The 20,725-nt window shown below is 39.9% G+C and overlaps 1 protein-coding gene across 2 annotated transcripts in view; it reads left to right on the top strand.

The window, feature by feature from the left end:
* The window catches only part of LONRF2 (LON peptidase N-terminal domain and ring finger 2), a 134,435-nt gene that overhangs the window by 39,972 nt on the left and 73,738 nt on the right, over positions 1 to 20,725 (top strand). For both annotated transcript variants that reach the window (XM_082356172.1, XM_082356171.1), the window contains exons 4-10: positions 7,356 to 7,474; positions 13,896 to 14,018; positions 16,444 to 16,605; positions 17,121 to 17,322; positions 18,322 to 18,421; positions 18,674 to 18,788; positions 19,755 to 19,876. In XM_082356172.1, coding sequence (XP_082212298.1) covers positions 7,356 to 7,474; positions 13,896 to 14,018; positions 16,444 to 16,605; positions 17,121 to 17,322; positions 18,322 to 18,421; positions 18,674 to 18,788; positions 19,755 to 19,876 — 943 coding nt within the window. The remainder of the gene's footprint in view (positions 1 to 7,355; positions 7,475 to 13,895; positions 14,019 to 16,443; positions 16,606 to 17,120; positions 17,323 to 18,321; positions 18,422 to 18,673; positions 18,789 to 19,754; positions 19,877 to 20,725) is intronic.

Consider the following 20,725-nt stretch of genomic DNA (forward strand, 5'->3'; position numbering starts at 1 on the left):
GTCTGTGTCCTTATTCCCATCTTGCCACTAGGTTCTTCATGACCTTTTTTTTTTTTTTTCCTTAGATTCCATATATATGTGTTAGCATACTGTATTTGTTTTTCTCTTTCTGACTTACTTCACTCTGTATGACAGACTCTAACTCCATCCACCTCATTACAAATACCTCCATTTCATTTCTTTTTATGGCTGAGTAATATTCCATTGTATATATGTGCCACATCTTTATCCATTCATCTGATGGTGGACACTTTGGTTGCTTCCATGTCCTGGCTATTGCAAATAGAGCTGCAATGAACATTTTGGTACATGACTCTTTTTGAATTATGGTTTTCTCAGGGTATATGCCCAGTAGTGGGATTGCTGGGTCGTATGGTAGTTCTATTTTTAGTTTTTTAAGGAACCTCCATACTGTTCTCCATAGTGGCTGTATCAATTTACATTCCCACCAACAGTGCAAGAGTGTTCCCTTTCCTCCACACCCTCTCCAGCATTTATTGTTTCTAGATTTTTTGATGATGGCCATTCTGACCGGTGTGAGATGATACCTCATTGTAGTTTTGATTTGCATTACTCTAATGATTAAGGATGTTGAGCATTCTTTCATGTGTCTGTTGGCCATCTGTATACCTTCTTTGGAGAAATGTCTATTTAGGTCTTCTGCCCATTTTTGGATTGGGTTGTTTGTTTTTTTGTTATTGAGCTGCATGAGCTGCTTGTAAATCTTGGAGATTAATCCTTTGTCAGTTGCTTCATTTGCAAATATTTTCTCCCATTCTGAGGGTTGTCTTTTCGTCTTGTTTATGGTTTCCTTTGCTGTGCAAAAGCTTTTAACTTTCATTAGGTCCCATTTGTTTATTTGTGTTTTTATTTCCATTTCTCTAGGAGCTGGGTCAAAAAGGATCTTGCTGTAATTTATGTCATAGAGTGTTCTGCCTATGTTTTCCTCTAAGAGTTTGATAGTGTCTGGCTTTACACTTAGGTCTTTAATCCATTTTGAGTTTATTTTTGTGTATGGTGTCAGGGAGTGTTCTAATTTCATACTTTTACATGTACCTGTCCAATTTTCCCAGCACCACTTATTGAAGAGACTGTCTTTTCTCCACTGTATATGCTTGCCACCTTTATCAAAGATAAGGTGACCATATGTGTGTGGGTTTATCTCTGGGCTTTCTGTCCTGTTCCATTGATCTTTATTTCTGTTTTTGTGCCAGTACCAAACTGTCTTGATTACTGTAGCTTTGTAATATAGTCTGAAGTCAGGGAGCCTGATTCCTCCAGCTCCATTTTTTATTCTCAAGATTGCTTTGGCTATTCGGGGTCTTTTGTGTCTCCATACAAATTGTGAAATTTTTTGTTCTAGTTCTGTGAAAAATGCCATTGGTAGTTTGATAGGGATTGCATTGAATCTGTAGATTGCTTTGGGTAATAGAGTCATTTTCACAATGTTGATTCTTCCAATCCAAGAACATGGTATATCTCTCCATCTATTTGTATCATCTTTAATTTCTTTCATCAGTGTCCTATAATTTTCTGCATACAGGTCTTTTGTCTCCTTAGGTAGGTTTATTCCTAGATATTTTATTCTTTTTGTTGCAATGGTAAACGGGAGTGTTTTCTTAATTTCACTTTCAGATTTTTCATCATTAGTATATAGGAATGCAAGAGATTTCTGTGCATTAATTTTGTATCCTGCTACTTTACCAAATTCATTGATTAGCTCTAGTAGTTTTCTGGTGGCAGTTTTAGGATTCTCTATGTATAGTATCATGTCATCTGCAAACAGTGACAGCTTTGCTTCTTCTTTTCCGATTTGGATTCCTTTTATTTCTTTTTCTTCTCTGATTGCTGTGGCTAACACTTCCAAAACTATGTTGAATAATAGTGGTGAGAGTGGGCAACCTTGTCTTGTTCCTGATCTTAGTGGAAATGGTTTCAGTTTTTCACCATTGAGGACAATGTTGGCTGTGGGTTTGTCGTATATGGCCTTTAGTGTGTTGAGGAAAGTTCCCTCTATGCCTACTTTCTGCAGGGCTTTTATCATAAATGGGTGTTGAATTTTGTCGAAAGCTTTCTCTGCATCTATTGAGATGATCATATGGTTTTTCTCCTTCTATTTGTTAATATGATGTATCACGTTGATTGATTTGCATATATTGAAGAATCCTTGCGTTCCTGGAATAAACCCCACTTGATCATGGTGTATAATCCTTTTAATGTGCTGTTGGATTCTGTTTGCTAGTATTTTGTTGAGGATTTTTGCATCTATGTTCATCAGTGATATTGGCCTGTAGTTTTCTTTCTTTGTGACATCTTTGTCTGGTTTTGGTATCAGGGTGATGGTGGCCTCGTAGAATGAGTTGGGGAGTGTTCCTCCCTCTGCAATATTTTGGAAGAGTTTGAGAAGGATAGGTGTTAGCTCTTCTCTAAATGTTTGATAGAATTCGCCTGTGAAGCCATCTGGTCCTGGGCTTTTGTTTGTTGTAAGATTTTTAATCACAGTTTCAATTTCAGTGCTTGTGATTGGTCTGTTCATATTTTCTATTTCTTCCTGGTTCAGTCTCGGCAGGTTGTGCATTTCTAAGAATCTGTCCATTTCTTCCAGGTTGTCCATTTTATTGGCATAGAGTTGCTTGTAGTAATCTCTCATGATCGTTTGTATTTCTGCAGTGTCAGTGGTTACTTCTCCTTTTTCATTTCTAATTCTATTGATTTGAGTCTTCTCCCTTTTTCTCTTGATGAGTCTAGCTAATGGTTTATGAATTTTGTTTATCTTCTCGAAGAACCAGCTTTTAGTTTCATTGATTTTTGCTATTGTTTCCTTCATTTCTTTTTCATTTATTTCTGATCTGATCTTTATGATTTCTTTCCTTCTGCTAGCTTTGGGGTTTTTTTGCTCTTTTTTCTCTAATTGCTTTAGGTGCAAGGGTAGGTTGTTTATTCTAGATGTTTCCTGTTTTTTGATGTAGGCTTGTATTGCTATAAACTTCCCTCTTAGAACTGCTTTTGCTGCATCCCATAGGTTTTGGGTCATCGTATCTCCATTGTCATTTGTTTCTAGGTATTTTTTGATTTCCCCTTTGATTTCTTCAGTGATCACTTCGTTATTAAGTTGTGTATTGTGTAGCCTCCATGTGTTTGTATTTTGTACAGATCTTTTCCTGTAATAGATATCTAGTCGCATAGCGTTGTGGTCGGAAAAGATACTTGATACTATTTCAATTTTCTTAAATTTACCAAGGCTTGATTTGTGACCCAAGATATGATCTCTTCTGGAGAATGTTCCATGAGCACTGGAGAAGAATTTGTATTCTGTTGTTTTGGATGGAATGTCCTATAAATATCAATTAAGTCCATCTTGTTTAATGTATCATTTAAAGCTTGTGTTTCCTTATTTATTTTCATTTTGGATGATCTGTCCATTGGTGGAAGTGGGGTGTTAAAGTCCCCTACTATGATTGTGTTGCTGTCGATTTCCCCTTTTATGGCTGTTAGTATTTGCCTTATGTATTGAGGTGCTCCTATGTTGGGTGCATAAATATTTACAATTGTTATACCTTCCTCTTGGATCGATCCCTTGATCATTATATAGTGTCCTTCTTTGTCTCTTGTAATAGTCTTTATTTTAAAGTCTATTTTGTCTGATATGAGAATTGCTACTCCAGCTTTCTTTTGATTTCCATTTGCATGGAATATCTTTTTCCATCCCCTCACTTCCAGTCTGTATGTGTCTCTAGGTCTGAAGTGGGTCTCTTGTAGACAGCATATATATGGGTCTGGTTTTTCTATCCATTCAGCCAGTCTGTGTCTTTTGGTGGGAGCATTGAATCCATTTACATTTAAGGTAATTATTGATATGTATGTTCCTATTCCCATTTTCTTAAATGTTTTGGGTTTGTTTTTGCAGGTGTTTTCCTTCTCTTGTGTTTCTTGCCTAGAGAAGTTCCTTTAGCATTTGTTGTAAAGCTGGTTTGGTGGTGCTGAACTCTCTCAGCTTTTGCTTGTCTGTAAAGGTTTTAATTTCTCCATCAAATCTGAATGAGATCCTTGCTGGGTAGAGTAACCTTGGTTGTAGGTTTTTCTCCTTCATCACTTTAAGTATATCCTGCCACTCCCTTCTGGCTTGCAGAGTTTCTGCTGAAAGATCAGCTGTTAACCTTATGGGGATTCCCTTGTGTGTTATTTGTTGTTTTTCCCTTGCTGCTTTTAATATGTTTTCTTTATATTTAATTTTTGATAGTTTGATTAATATGTGTCTTGGCGTGTTTTTCCTTGGATTTACCCTGTATGGGACTCTCTGTGCTTCCAGGACTTGATTAACTATGTCCTTTCCCATATTAGGGAAGTTTTCAACTATAATCTCTTCAAATATTTTCTCAGTCCCTTTCTTTTTCTCTTCTTCTTCTGGGACCCCTATAATTCGAATGTTGGTGCGTTTAATGTTGTCCCAGAGGTCTCTGAGACTGTCCTCAGTTCTTTTCATTTTTTTTTCTTTATTCTGCTCTGCAGTAGTTATTTCCACCATTTTATCTTCCAGGTCACTTATCCTTTCTTCTGCCTCAGTTATTCTGCTATTGATCCCATCTAGAGTATTTTTAATTTCATTTATTGTGTTTTTCATCGTTGCTTGGTTCCTCTTTAGTTCTTCTACATCCTTGTTAAATGTTTCTTGCATTTTGTCTATTCTATTTCCAAGATTTTGGATCATCTTTACTATCATTATTCTGAATTCTTTTTCAGGTAGACTGCCTATTTCCTCTTCATTTGTTAGGTCTGGTGTGTTTTGACCCTGCTCCTTCACCTGCTGTGTGTTTTTTTGTCTTCTCATTTTGCTTATCTTACTGTGTTTGGGGTCTCCTTTTCACAGGCTGCAGGTTCGTAGTTCCCGTTGTTTTTGGTATCTGTCCCCAGTGGCTAAGGTTGGTTCAGTGGGTTGTGTAGGCTTCCTGGTGGAGGGGACTAGTGCCTGTGTTCTGGTGGATGAGGTTGGATCTTGTCTTTCTGGTGGGCACGTCCGCGTCTGGTGGTGTGTTTTGGGGTGTCTGTGGCCTTATTATGATTTTAGGCAGCCTCTCTGCTAATGGATGGGGCTGTGTTCCTGTCTTGCTAGTTGTTTGGCATAGGGTGTCCAGCACTGTAGCTTGCTGGTCGTTGAGTGAAGCTGGGTTTTGATGTTGAGATGGAGATCTCTGAGAGATTTTCGCCGTTTGGTATTATGTGGAGCTGGGAGGTCTCTTGTGGACCAGTGTCCTGAAGTTGGCTCTCCCACGTCAGAGGCACAGCCCTGATGCCTGGCTGGAGCACCAAGAGCCTTTCATCCACACAGCTCAGAATATAAGGGAGAAAAAAATAGAAAGAAAGAGGATAAAATAAAATAAAATAAAGCTATTATAATAAAAAATATGAAAAAAATTATTAAGTTAATGTATTCAGAAAAAAATTTTTTTTAATTTTTAAAAATAGATTTATTAATTTTTTATAATAAAAATAAGAAAAAAATTATTAAGAAAAAAATTTATTAAGAAAAAATTTTTTTTAATTTTTTAAAATAAAAAATATGAAAAAACTTATTAAAATATTTTTTTAATTTCTAAAAATAGAAAATAAGGAAAAAATTATTAAGAAAACATTTATTAGGGAAAAAAATTTTTTTAAGTTAAAAAAAATAAACGGACGGACCTAACCCTAGGACTAATGGTGAAAGCAAAGCTATACAGACAAAATCTCACCCAGAAGCATACACATATACACTCACGAAAAAAGGAAAAAGGGAAAAATTAATATATCCTGCTCCCAAAGTCCACCTCTTGAATTTGGGATGATTCGTTGTCTATTCAGGTATTCAACAGACGCAGGCACATCAAGTTGTTTGTGGAGCTTTAATCCGCTGCTTCTGAGGCTGCTGGGAGAGATTTCCCTTTCTCTTCTTTGTTCGTACAGCTCCCAGGGTTCAGCTTTGGATTTGGGCCCGCCTCTGCGTGTAGGTCGCCTGAGGGCGTCTGTTCCCCGCCGAGACAGAACGGGGTTAAAGGAGCAGCTGCTTCGGGGGCTCTGGCTCACTCAGGCCAGGGGAAGGAGGGGTACGGATGTGGGGCGAGCCTGCGGCGGCAGAGGCCGGCGTTTCGTTGCAGCAGCCTGAGGCGCACCGTGCGTTCTCCTGGCGAAGCTGTCCCCGGATCACGGGACCCTGGCAGTGGCAGGCTGCACCGGCTCCCAGGAGGGGCGGTGTGGAGAGTGACCTGTGCTTGCACACAGGCTTCTTGGTGGCGGCAGCAGCAACCTTACCGTCTCATGCCCGTCTCTGGGGTCCGCGCTGATAACTGCGGCTTGCACCTGTCTCTGGGGTCCGCGCTGATAGCCGCGGCTCGTGCCCGTCTCTGGAGTTCGTTTAGGCGGCGCTCTGAATCCCCTCTCCTTGCACGCCGCGAAACGAAGAGGCAAGAAAAAGTCTCTTGCCTCTTCGGCAGCTGCAGACTTTTTCCTGGACTCCTTGCCGGCTAGCACCGAAGCCCGAGCCTCAGCTCCCAGCCCCCGCCCGCCCCGGCGGGTGAGCAGACAAGCCTCTTGGGCTGGTGAGTGCTGCTCGGCACCGAGCCTCTGTGCGGGAATCTCTCCGCTTTGCCCTCCGCACCCCTGTGGCTGCGCTCTCCTCCGTGGCTCTGAAGCTTCCCCCCTCTGCCACCCGCAGTCTCCGCCCACGAAGGGACTTCTAGTGCGTGGACACCTTTCCTCCTTCACAGCTCCCTCCCACTGGCGCAGGTCCCGTCCCTATTCTTTTGTCTCTGTTATTTCTTTTTTCTTTTGCCCTACCCAGGTACGTGGGGATTTTCTTGCCTTTTGGGAGGTCTGACGTCTTCTGCCAGCGTTCAGTAGGTGCTCTGTAGGAGCAGTTCCACGTGTAGATGTATATCTACTGTATCTGTGGGAAGGAAGGTGATCTCTGCGTCTTACTCTTCCGCCATCTTGCCCCCTCCCTCTACTTTTCTGTTTTTAAGCGTGAATTTCCTTGTGTACTTTCAAGAAAATTATTCTAAATCTTTTCTTTTTAAATACCTAGTTATAACATTAAGATGATTCAGCATCTACTCAGTGGAGATTATGTTGTAGTTAGTGTGTGTGTAGCAGTCTGTTTTTTCCTGGTGCATTTTGAAATCTTACTCATTCTCTTTCTGATTTCCTGAGAAAAGCTATGTAAAGTATACTTATCAAACTACTAAACTCTACATGTGATTAGAGGAGGTGTTATTTATTTTACCTTTATGTTTGTTTTCTAATTTAATATTTTTAATGACTTAAAGGATCATTTTTTAAAAATGCAGTAAGTTTTATTTATTACCATTCCTCATGCCTTTCAGCTCCTGGTGATAATTCGTTATTGCTGCTGAGAGCAGAGTTGTATTTATCCATGAAGAACTATGAACAGGCTCTGCAGGATGCCAGTGCAGTTTGTCAGAATGAACCTCTCCTGCCTAAGGTATTTATTTGTATAGGTTGGCTTTGGAGATAATAAATGTAAATTTATGGGATTTTTAAAAATTCTATTGAAGTATAGTTGATTTACAGTGTTGTGGTAATTTCTGTCATCCAGCCAAGTGATTCAGTTATACGTATATACATTCTTTTTCATATTCTTTTCCATTATGGTTTGTCACAGGTTATTGAACATAGTTACCTGTGTTTGGGATTTTCTGAAGAATAAAGTAAGATCATTGTGATTAGTACCTACGGACAGAGTACATTTCCCTCAAATTGTAGATAGTCTAAATGTAGCAATCCACTTCATAATAAACCAACTCAGTTTAAAAGACCAAGTTTCCAACTGGATCTGGATAGGAAACACTAATTTAGATTACTATTAGTAGATGATTAGCTGAATAATATGCCTTAGGCACTGAACAAATATATAAACAAACTAATAGAATTTTATGAATTGGTGAATAAAGAGGAAATGTTTAAAATTACAGTTTAAGTAGGAAGATACTATATTATTATTATAATCATAATAATAGTGATTAGCAGTTGGGCCCTAATATGCATGGTGCATATAAATGGTGTTAGTAAAAGGGTGAATGTTTTGTATGTATTTATTTTGTAACAATTTTAATCTCTGTGTCTTGGTTGGAAAGGTCTAATATTACTTCCTCTAGTGACACGAAATAAGGTTTGCTAACCTAATAAGAGTAGCTTAAGTTGTCCTTGAAGAAGATTAAGGAGCCAAAGAATAAAAGTTGTAACTTTTTTCATGAATTTTTGAATTTTAAACCCCTTAAGAGATTTTAAAGTTTTAAAGAACTTGTGATGAGATTAATGCCTATGGCATTCTCTATTATCTAATAAAACTATTTTTTTCTCCTGCTGTATTGCTTTTTTAATCATCTTTGTTTCAGAAACACTGAAGAAATTAACCCAGGTTAATAGGATGGATGTAGCTTGCCCTTCCTTTCTTCCTTCCATCCATCCATTTATCCAACCAGTCATCTTTTAAAACAAAATGTTTTCATATTAGATTGAGTATTAAGATGGGTGTGGGGATGAGTCCAAGAATGGGAAGCCAACGTTTGTTGGACCAAACCCAGAAATTTATTTTGTTGCTTGTTTGCTTCACTAAATACTTTTCCTACTCATATTTCTGATGCTTTTTCTCTGATCCTTTGATCTTTTATTCTTCTGAGGTAATTTCTATCAGTAGTGATTGAGCCTTAAGGACTGTGAATTACAAGTCTAGTATTTCTGATTGACAGTAGACCTACGTTGCCCTTTGAAGCTAGATTCTTCTCCATGGTATTGATCTTTGTGCTAACAACCTGGCAGTGTGTCTCTGACAAAAGACAAACTTAATTACTACAAAGTTACATGTCAGGGAGGCAGCTAATATATCTCTAGCCTTTGGGATTTTGCTTTTATTTTCAGGGTTTATTGTAAATCTGTGAATCTCAGTTCTTGATATATGTCTAGTGAAGAACAGCTCCAGCAGAAGTGCAACCTTGATAATCACTTTAAGATAGTAAAGGGCAAAAGTTTATTTCCAGGTTACTATTGCAACTAAAGGAAGTGCTATTGGAAGGTGAATTCAGAGGACTGAAGGGAGGATGAAGTTGGCCAACTGTGGTTAAGATGAGATGGAAGCTTCAGTTGGGGCTGGTGCAGCAGGTGTTTTACCCAAGCAAAACCATCCTTTCAAGCAAGCAGTTGTGGCTGATATTAAGTCCAAGCTTTTGGTGCAAATAGAGATGGGCCAGTACTAGCAAATGATTTGCCCATATTCAGAAATATAACCCAGCAAATGATAAGTTGATGCAGCTGAATCCAGGAAAGTTAACTGCCTACTAAAACAAAACCCAGTAATCCTCAGAAGAATACAACAAAATGCAAAGTTGATACAACATGTTATGTAAAATGTCCAGTGTTAACCAAAAATACTAGACATGCGAAGAAAGAGGAATTGTTGACTTTTACTCAAGATAAAAGATAGTCAATAAAAACTGTCTTCCTGTGGGCCCGGAAGTTGCATTTCACAGAATAAGACTTCAAAGCAGCTATTATAAGTAAGTTTAGAGAATTAAATGAAATTATGTCCAGAGAATTGAAGGAAAGTATGGTGTCTTTGAATTAATAGACAGTCCCAAGGGGGAAATTGAAACTATAAAAAATGGAAATACTAGAGCTGAAAAATACAAATGCTGAAATAAAAAATTGCTATATAAGCTCAATAGCACATTACACACGGCAAAAGAATCTGTGAAATTGAGGATAGAGTGATAGAAATTACACAACCCAAAGAACAGAAACACAAAAGTTTAAAGAAAAATGAATCTTAGAAACATATGGTACAATATATGTGTAATTGGAATCCCAGAAGGAGAAGCTAGAAAATGGCAGAAAAAATTTTGAAGAAATAAGGGCTGAAAGCTTTCCAAATTTAATAGAAAATATTAATTTCAGATCTAGAAGCTTAATGACCCCAAAGCAAAATAAATACAAATAAATACACTCCCTGACACATCATAATGACTGCCGCTCAGTAATCCAAAGATAAAAAGAAATTCTTGAAAGCACCAAGAGAAAAATGACATGAAGTGAGAAAAACGACATACAGGAAAATAATAAGATCATTAATGACATATCATCAGAAACTGTGGAAGCCAGTTAACATTGGAATAGCATATTCAAAGTGCCAAAAGAAGAAACCTTTCAACCAAGAAGTCTATATCCAGTAAAAATATATTTTTAAAATGAAGCTGAAATAAAAACATTTTTAGGAAACATGTCTTTGTTGCCAGCAGATGTGTACTACAAGAAATGCTAAAGGAATTTTTCAAGTCTGAAGGAAAACAGTAAATTGTAACTCAAATATAAAGGAAGTGATGAAGTGCACCACAAATAGACCAAAGCAAGAACCAGCTAACTACATGGTGTCTACCTACAGGAATCAATTTTAAATGCAAAGATACAGACTTAAAAGTCTGTAGAAATATACCCTCAGAGGGATTTCACCCCATGGGGAAAGGAGAACAGGAGGACCTCAACAATCCTTGTCACCACCATGGACCTCTGCAGCCTTTGCTTCTAAGGACGTTTACAGTCTTCACCAATCCTGAACCCAGATGATGGAGCTGCCCAGGATCCTTCCCCAGGGTCTCCTTCCCAGTGCTGGAGCTCTCACTGTGGTGAGACCTGCTTTCAGGAACCCAGGTTGCTGCTGTGCCCAACTCACGAGGATTAGGGTGCCACAGGGCCTCACCACCTGTGGGAATCAGAGCTGCCTCTGTGCTGTGACCTTCCCCCTGGGGCCTAAGTGAGTTAGGGACTATGCATCTGCTACTCTGCCATCACGGGACCATGAAGCTGTTGCTCTGTGCCCCACCCCCTGGGTCCGCAGTTGGGACTTTGACTCTCTGTCACCAGACTGTGCAGCTGTTGCTCTGTGCTCCATCCCTTCCTCCTCAATTGGGACACCTCTGTGCCCTGTTATCCCTGGGCTTTGCTGCTGCTGCATCTTGCCCCCTCTTGACCCCCTTAAATACAAATCACTGTAGGGAGACCCAGACCCCGGTTCCATGGGTGATGTACACACACTTGCACCTCAGATACTGACTCCATCATCACAGCAAGTGAGCCTGTGTCCCAGGCCACAGGGGCCACAGTAGTTCTGCCTGCCACTGAGCTCGTGACTCCTGCTCTGCTGCTGCTCTGAATGCAAGTGCCTCAGGCCTGGTACCACAGAGGGATCCCCTCAGCTAGAACATCCCCCCACATATAGAAAAGAAGAAGAGGAGGACCCCAGCAGCCCTAGCTGCCACTGCCATTGCAGATACCCATGGGAGGCTGGCAGTCTCGGCTGCTGAGTGTCCCCATGGTCTTTGCCAGTGCTGAACTCAGCTGGCAGATCTGCATGGAGATGGTGGCACCGCACCCCTACCCAGTTGGTGCCCTCACAGCCAACTTCAGGTGAAAGTGAGTTTAGATGATCCACTGAAGCCAGGTCATGCAGATGGAAAATCAATAAGGAAATGATGGACTTGAACTTGAATAAGGAATAATGGACTCCTGGATCAAATGAGTCTAGTAGACATATACAGAATATTCCATCAAACAGCAGCAAAATATATGTTCTCAAGGGCACACAACATTCTCCATGATAGATGATATGCTAGGTCACAAAGCAAGTCTTAATAATTTTAAGATGATTGGAATTTTATCCAGTATCTTTTCCAGACACAATGGTATGAGACTAGAAATACATAATAGGAGAAAAGCTAGAAAAGTCACAAATACATAGGAATTAAACAACAGGCTTGTGAACAACTGCTGAGTCAAAGAAGAAATCAAAAGGAAAATAAAAAAATATCCAGAGACGAACCAAAGTGGAAGCACAGCATACCAAAATGTATGGGATGCAGCAAAAGCAGTTCTAACAAGGAAGTTTTAGCAATAAACTTTTACATTAAGAAAAAAGTAAGATCTAAAATAAACAACCTCAGGGACTTCCTTGGTGGCGCAGTGGTTAAGAATCTGCCTGCCAATGCACAGGGCACGGGTTTGAGCCCTTGTCTGGGAAGATCCCACGTGCCAAAGAGCAACTAAGCCCATGCACCACAACTACTGAGCCTGCGCTCTAGAGCCTGAGAGCCACAACTACTGAGCCTGCGTGCCACAACTACTGAAACCTGCGTGCCTAGAGCCCATACTTCTCAACACGAGAAGCCACTGCAATGAAGAGTAGCCCCCGCTCACTGCAACTAGAGAAAGCCTGCATACAGCAATGAAGACCCAACACAGCCAAAAATAAATAAATATAAATAAATAAATAAAGATACTAATGCTTTAAACAAATTTAAAAAAAAATAAACAACCTTAAATCTCAAGAACCTAAAGAACAAACTAAGTTAGCAGAAGGAAGTAATAAAGATTAGAGCAGGAATAAATGAAATTGAGATGAGAAAGACAACATAAAAGATTAACAAAACTAAGATTTGGTTTCTTGAAAAGTTAAAATTGACAAACCATTAGCTAGACTAGGGAAAAAAGAGATGACTCAAATAAATAAAATTATGAGTAAAAGAGAAGACATTTGATACCACAAAAATACGAAGGTTCAAAGTGACTACTTTGAACATTTATAAACCAACAAATTAGATAATTTAGAAGAAATAGGTAAATTCCTAGAAACATACAGCCTACCAAGTCTTGAACCAAGAAGTAATTAGAAAATCTGGACAGACCAATAACAATCAAGGGGATTGAACCAGTAATGAAAAATCTCCCAGAACAGAAAATCCCAGAACCAGGTGGCTTCACTGATGAATTCTATCAATCATTTAAAGAAGAATTAATGCCAATCCTTACCAAACTCTTCCAAAAATTGAGGAGGATGGAACACTTCCAAAGTCGTTTTATGAGGTTAGCATTACCCTGATACTGAAGCTAGACAAGGCCACTGCAAGAGAAGAAAAGTATAGGCCAATTATCTCTAATGAATGTAGATGCACAAATTCTCAACAAAATGCCAGCAAACCAAATTAAAGAGCGCACTAAAGGATCACTACAACATGATCAAGTGGGATTTATCCTTAGGATGCAAGGATGGTTCAACATATGCAAATCAGTCAATGTGATACCCCACATTAACAGAATGGAGGGTAAAAATTATATGGTCATCTTAATAGATGCAGAAAAGGCATCTGACAGAATTCAGCCCTCTTTTATGATATAAACTCTCAACAAATTAAGTATAGAAGGAATGAACCTCAGCATAATAAAGGCTATATATGACAAGCTCACAGCCAAAATCATGTTCAGTGGTGAAAAGTTAGAAGCCTTTTCTCTGTGGTCAGGAGCAAGACAAGCAAGACAAGAAAAGCCCTCTCTTTTTTTAAATTAATTTATTTTTATTTTTGGCTGCATTGGGTCTTCGTTGCCGCATTGCATCCATAAGCCAAAAACAAAATGCTTTTGGAAAATATTGACCTATATTGCATTTTGTTCGTTTCTGTTGTGGGACTTTGTATATTACACTTTGTGTCTGTCCTGTCTGTGTGCTCCCACAAGACTGTATGCTCCTTGAAGACAGGAACATGGTAGTGACCTGTGATTACTGGGTGAGTGAAGGGTGGTAGACAGTCAGTTCTCTCTTAGCATGTCCCTTGGAGCTGCTTGGGGCTCACATTCCAGGTATGGACTCCTGTGTTCTGATCGTGTGTTGCACTTGTGGGACATTCAGGTTTGCCCAGTTTCGAAGACAGTAGAGCTAGAGCCATCCTCGGTGGGCTTGTGTTTATTCTACTTAATGTGCAAATAAAACAGTTCCAGTGATTTTTTTTTTTATTTCAGGGTTGTTTGTACAAAAGTATATCATCACACTGTTTTTTCAAATGTATATCTTTGGATGAATCCAGGGACATCACGTGAAAGCTCTGGCTCTTTCTGGACTGGGAAGAAGTAAGGAAGTGTTGAAGGAGTTTCTCTACTGCCTTGCTTTGAATCCTGAATGTAACTCAGTGAAGAAAGAAGTGCAGAAGGTGTGATTTCCTTTCAATGACTTTCTTCTTGAAGTCTTATTTTCAGCCTTTGTGTCCATGCTGAGTAACTGCTACATGTAAAATGAACAAGAAATGTAGTTCTGAATATTCATGACAGTGTGATTTAAAACACACAGTGGTAATGATGAGTTCATGCATTTGATAATGCAGCGTGTTTCATGAGACCGTGTACACATACCTCAATTCTGCTGAAATAATGACACGCATTCGTGAGGCAGGGTAGATGTGTGCAGCTGGGGAGGCAAAGTGATTTATCCTAGAGTTTGTAATTCAAGGACTGTAGTTTGTGCAGAAGCCCTGTAAGAGACATCATGATATATGCAAAAGATATCAATTCAGCTACATAGATTGACTTGAAATTTTCAGCGAAACTTCACCAACACGGAGCAGAAACACCTGCTCTTTTATGCAAATCTTTAACCCAGTTTTATTAGAGGTCATCGAGTCACACTTGATGTAGGGACCTGCCCTATAAAAAAGCCTGTACGGTAGGTACACAGTCTTAGCATTTCCGATGACGAGGAGTCCTTGTTTTTACATCTACATTTCCATATTTTAACACTGTTTATTTTCAACTTGTAGGGTACACTTACCCTGTAATTTCCACTCTACAGTTGAGTTTTAGTCTCTGGAGCAAGAGAAAAGTTTTTCCTCCTTAATTTAAACCGCCTTAGATATTAGAGAAGAGCTGTCATCTTTGCCTTAACTAGTTCTTTGAACCTAACATCCTCTCCCCACAGAACAGGGTTGTCAGGTTTCCTCCTGTGGCTGCCTAGCTGTATACTCCGAACTTTAGCCCCTACATCCAGTGGCTGCAGGTGGTGAACTTTCATCTTCCCTGTGTTCACTGGGAGTTGATTTTTAGCCTGATACCATCACACTGTTGGCTTCTATTAGAACTGTAGTTAGCCAGAATAGCCAGATTTTTTTTTTTAAATGAGAACTTTCTAGCAATATTTTTTATCCTTTTCTTGTGTAGTTGACTGGTCTTTGTTAATCCTGTTAAATTGTCACTCATTGGTTTTGATCACTGTTTCAACTTGTCAAAATAATATTGAATCTTGAGCTGGCTATTTTTAATGATTCCTGCCTGCTTTGTCTCACCTGCAACTTTCACAAGAATTGTAAAACGTATGTTACCCCAACTGATGCTTACAACAGCATCATGAGAAGTTCAGCCCGAGCTCAGAGAGATGAAGCAGATTCACGAAGGTCCCAGGACCGGGATTTAGGTCTTGTGGATTCTTGCCTGTTTGGTGCTTTTGCATGCAGACATGATGTTTTCCCTCCAGCATTTTACGGGTGCTAGGTATCTTCTGTCACAGACGGCGCCAAACAGTGCCAGCCTCCTGATGCCCATGAGATGTGGTACCCTCCCTGGCAGCCTCCTGCAGCTCTGCTGACCCCTCAGGGCCACTGCCGAGGACACTGACGTCCCTGCTGGGATGCTGGTCCTCACTGCCGCAGAGGTCGTGGGTTCTGGTGCACTCATCTGTCACCTGCAGCGCAGTGGGTGGATTCTTTGTTGAGGTTTCAGTGAATCCTTTACACCTCTCTTTTTTTTTTAATTTATTTATTTATTTTTGCTGTGTTGGGTCTTCATTTCTGTGCGAGGGCTTTCCTTAGTTGCGGCAAGCGGGGGCCACTCTTCATCGCGGTGCGCGGGCCTCTCACTATCATGGCCTCTCTTGTTGCGGAGCACAGGCTCCAGACGCGCAGGCTCAGTAGTTGTGGCTCACGGGCCCAGTTGCTCCGCGGCATGTGGGATCCTCCCAGACCAGGGCTTGAACCCGCCAGACCAGGACTCGAACCCGAATCCTTTACACCTCTCTTAGGCCCTTGGGTTCAGCTGAGTCCATGCGGTTGGGCAGGACCATCGAGGGGCTGGCCGGCACTTCCCACCACCACCGAAAGCTGGTGAACCAGAATTGAGCCCCTTCACCTTCTCTTCCTCTGAAGTTCTTACTAGCTGACTCTTCTGGTGCTCTTGTAAATTAAGCAGCCCTCTAGAACTATCTTAATCCTGTGGGTCATCACAGCTTAGGTTCAGTCTGGCACCCCCTGCAACCGATACACCCGACGTTTCTCTCTCATCCCTGAGACATTTAGGGGAGATTTTCTGTAGCAGATGTGTAAGGACCAAACTGAAAGAAACTGCAATGCTCATATTTTGTAATTGGTAAGAGTAAGATGGACACGGACTGGGGGCTAAAATGCTTAAGATGTTGACTGTGGTTTCAGAAACACTTGAATTTTAAAACATTGGCAGTTGGAATAGGGTAATTATTCTTGTCAATGTTTTAGGCCTGTTTGGCCTCAAAGTTTCCTCTGGGTCTTTCAGGTATATGATGTATTTTTCAAAAGTGTCTTAAAATATGTATTTTTCTTCTTGGCAATTTTACAGGTAATGTGTGAGGTGTTTTTCCCTGCTTCAGAAAACGTGCCTCAGCATTTAACATCTTCCGTCCAAATCAGAATGTTGAACACAAGATTAACGGCTCAGTGTCAGAACCACGTAAACAGCCAGCCTCCTGTGGAGGGAGGTGGCAGTGCAGGGAGTTCTAAGGTGGGAAGTGCGCATGTTTGTCAATGTTATCTTGATTAAGCTTTATGTAATTTTGAACATCTACAAGTTACTCACACGGTTGCATTACGTTAGCTACAAGTACTTCTTAAGACCAGTTCTGGCTTCTCAACCTGAGAATTGACACTTTTAAAGGAATTTGATGGAAGTAATGAAAATCGCTGAAGATTGAAAGACACTTTTAGAACGTCTCCAAACAACCCACAACATCAGGAGACTTGATATTATTTTGTCTTGGAGAAAAGATAGCAGAGGGATGGTTTGAATATATGAAGATTGGTGTTAAGTTGATCTGTTTCAGGAAGAAATTATCTTTATATTTTACCATGAAAAGTGTAAAGTTCATCTTAGAAGTTAATAGATGAAACCAATTATGAGGGAAGAGTATATGCTCTCTTTTTTTTCGAGAGATTTCTAAGAAAGGCTACTGCATGATTTTTTTTCTCTGATGCTATGATTTCTTTAATATTCAGGATTCTTTTTTCCTACTTAACCAGAATCCACCTGAGAAACAGGATGTGTTTAGAAATACCAATTCTTCGGTGTTATATTTTATACTGGGCCTACACTGTGAAGAGGATAAGGAAGTGTTAGAAAGTTTTCTTCCAGCGGCACTGAGTACTGGTTTAAAGAGACAGTTTCCGAATGATTTGGAGGATGCACACGATGTGAACGCCCCTGGAAAAATTCCCAAGAAAGGTCAGTGAGGCTATTTTGTCACGGAGTGTGTGACCCTAGAGTGATAGAATGTTGGCTGATGCTCAGTATACTTAGAAAAATTTTATATAGGTGGTTTAAAATTAATAATGAAATGAACATATCACCTTCAAGATTGTAGGACAGTTTAAATGTTTACCCCTACAAGGACTTCATAGTCAAAAATAGCAGAGAAAATTTAGGTATAACTTTGACTTTTATTCATACTTTACAGATAACTTATGGCTGTATACAGTCAGCCCTCAGTATCCACGGATTCAACCAACCACGGATCAAAAATATTCAGAAAAAAAAATTCCAGAAAGTGCCAAAAAGCAAAACTTGCTTTTGCCCTGTGTAGGAACGATTTATCAATACATAGCATTTACACATATTATTATAAGTATTATAAGTAACCTAGAGATGATTTAATGTACAGGTACACCTCATTTTATTGTGCTTTTCAGATTTTTTTTTTTTTTTTTTACAAATTGAAGGTTTGTGGCAAACCTGTGTTGTCAGAAGATGGTTAGCACATTTGGCAATAAATTATTTTCAATTAACACATGTACATTGTTTTTTAGACATAATGCTAGTGCACACTTAATGGACTACAGTATAGCATAAACATAACTTTTATATGCACTGAGAAACCAAAAAAAAAATTTGTGTGATGCAGTTTATTGCAATATTCACTTAATTGCAGTGTACTGGAACTGACCCTGCAATATCTCTGGGCGATGCCTGTATGTGGGAAGATGTGCTTAGGTTATACGCAAATACCACACCATTTTACGTACGGGACTCCAGCATCAGGGGTCTTGGTATCTGTGGGGATCCTGGAGCCAGTCCCCACGGGGATACGGAAGGACAGCTGTACCGCTAATCCCATCCAGCATGGTTTGTTACATTGGTGTAACATACTTTATCCAGAGGAAATACAGTTACCGCATGCTCTTACCCAGATGTGCAAGTGTTAATTATAGCATTTAACTTTTTCAGAGGCTGATTCCTCACCCCAAAGGAACGTGAGCTCTAACGTAGGAGAAAGTGCAGAGCTCCTGATAGACGTGGCTGATTTTGAGTGTGCCCTTTGCATGAGGTAGGATGACATAGAATCTACGCAACTGTGAAGAATTCAGCCTTTCTGAATTTTGTATCCTAAACGTAATGGGCTTTTTATTGTCAGAGAAATTACATATATCTCAATAACAATTGATTTCTATTCCAAAAATATGATTAAGGAAGTTATAAATGGAAAATGGATATAAGTGATTTCTAGAATTCTTATAAAAAGGTTATTTGAAAATGTCTTCTGGACATTTCTTGCTGAAAACCCAGATGTTTTCTCCAGGTTGCTCTTTGAGCCTGTCACTACGCCCTGTGGACACACGTTTTGCCTAAAATGCCTCGAGCGCTGCCTGGACCATGCCCCGCATTGTCCTTTGTGCAAAGAAAAACTCTCAGAAGTAAGTATTTCTTGGGAACTGACAATTCCTGGCACTTTTTTATTCGGTCTCCACCTACTTCCCCTTCACATCCAGCTTTAATTCCTCAGTCCGTCAATGCCCTTTCCCAGTCCAGATCAAGTCAACTCTTTGCCTTTTGTGTGCGTCTGTATAAGTAACATCGCAATGCTAGAGTAAACCCACAAAATAGGGAAGATTAAACTTCACTTTAAATTCATAATCTTAAATCTAAGACCCAAAACCTTATTAGTCATTCTTTTTTTTTTTTTAATAAATTTACTTATTTATTTGTTTTTGGCTGCGTTGGGTCTTTGTTGCTGAGCTCAGGCTTTCTCTAGTTGTGGCGAGCGGGGGCTGCTCTTCATTGCGGTGCGTGGGCTTCTCATTGCGGTGGCTTCTCTTGTTGCAGAGCATGGGCTCTAGAGCGCCAGCTGAGTAGTTGTGGTGCACAGGCTTAGTTGCTCCAAGGCATGTGGGATCTTCCCAGACCAGGGCTCAAACCCATATTGGCAGGTGGATTCTTAGCCACTGCGCCACCAGGGAAGTCCTTATTAGTCATTCTTACTGTGCTTCTCTGGTAGCTTCAGCTTTTCACTCTCCAAGGTGGTTCTTTCATATCTCTCTTCTCTCCCACCACCTGCTACCCACCCTCCCTGACATTATGATACTCATGGAAAGCGTATATGCCAGCAAAATGGGAATTGCCTCTTCCTTCCTCCAAGGGAACCCTTTCTTTTGCGCTTCTCTCATGGTTGGGGGGGGCGGGGGAGGGGGGCTGGGGACACCCCTCCCCTCCCCTCCCCTCCCTCTCAGGGCCGACCCCCCTGCTCTCACCTCAGTCCCTTTTGTCTTCTGAGACCACTCCCCTCCCCCCACCTCCTTGTTGACCCTTGACTAGGAAGAGAGCTCTTTGTCCTTAAGAATTAATTACCATGTGGTATTATTTAACTTTTTCTTTTGTTCCAGTTGTTGGCAAGCAGAAATTTTCATATAACTACTCTGGCTGAAGAATTAATATTTCGATATTTGTCAGACGAACTGTCCGACAGAAAGAGAATTTATGATGAAGAAATGACGGAGCTTTCAAAGTAAGTCCCCGTGCTCCAGGTACTTGGTGTTGAGTTCAGGCTAAAGAAGAAAATCCTTGTTAATCTCACGGCTTTATCTCATTCTTTTCCCCTGCCTTTGGCAGAGAAATTAGCCTCCAAAAAAATTAATTGCAAAGAGTTTATGTGAATTTAATTGAAAATGTTTGTAAGAAATATTTCAAAAGTGTGTTTTGACAATATTATATGGTTGCTTTTTGTATCTAAATAAGCAATGCTGAATTTTTCAGAATTGAAAAGGCACAGGACATAGAAACAGAAGGGAAAAAGGGATTACCACTCAAAATAGGCTTGACAGTTATTTTTTCTCTTTTAAAGTGGTTAAAGTGTTGTGTTGTAGTGACCTGTAAGTATTGAGACCTTATCATTCTTCTACTCTTTTTTTATTTAGAACTCATTACCTTTGACTGCTTTCATCAGGAGTTTTTCTTACTTATTTTTCTTGAGATATAAGTGACATCTCACATTGTATTAGTTTCAGGTGTACAACATAATGAGTTGATATTTGTGTATATTGTGATATGATCACCACAGTAAGTCTAGTTAACCTCTGTCTCCAGACATAGTTACAAAAATTTTTTTCTTGTGATGAGAGCTTTTGAAGATCTACTCTCTTGGCAACTTTTAAATATGCAGCACAGTGTTATTAACGATAGTCACCATGCTGCACCTTACATCCCTAGGACTTATTTATTTCATAACTGGAACCTTGTGCTGTTTGACCCCCTTCACCCACTTCACCTGCCCCCTCCTCTGGTAGCCCTGTCTGTTCTCTGTATCTGTGAGCTTGGTTTTGTTTATTTTTAGAGTCCACATATCAACGAGTCCCTA

Source organism: Balaenoptera borealis, assembly GCF_965194805.1.
Source record: "Balaenoptera borealis genome assembly, chromosome: 15".
In the NCBI taxonomy this organism is placed as follows: Eukaryota; Metazoa; Chordata; class Mammalia; order Artiodactyla; family Balaenopteridae; genus Balaenoptera; species Balaenoptera borealis.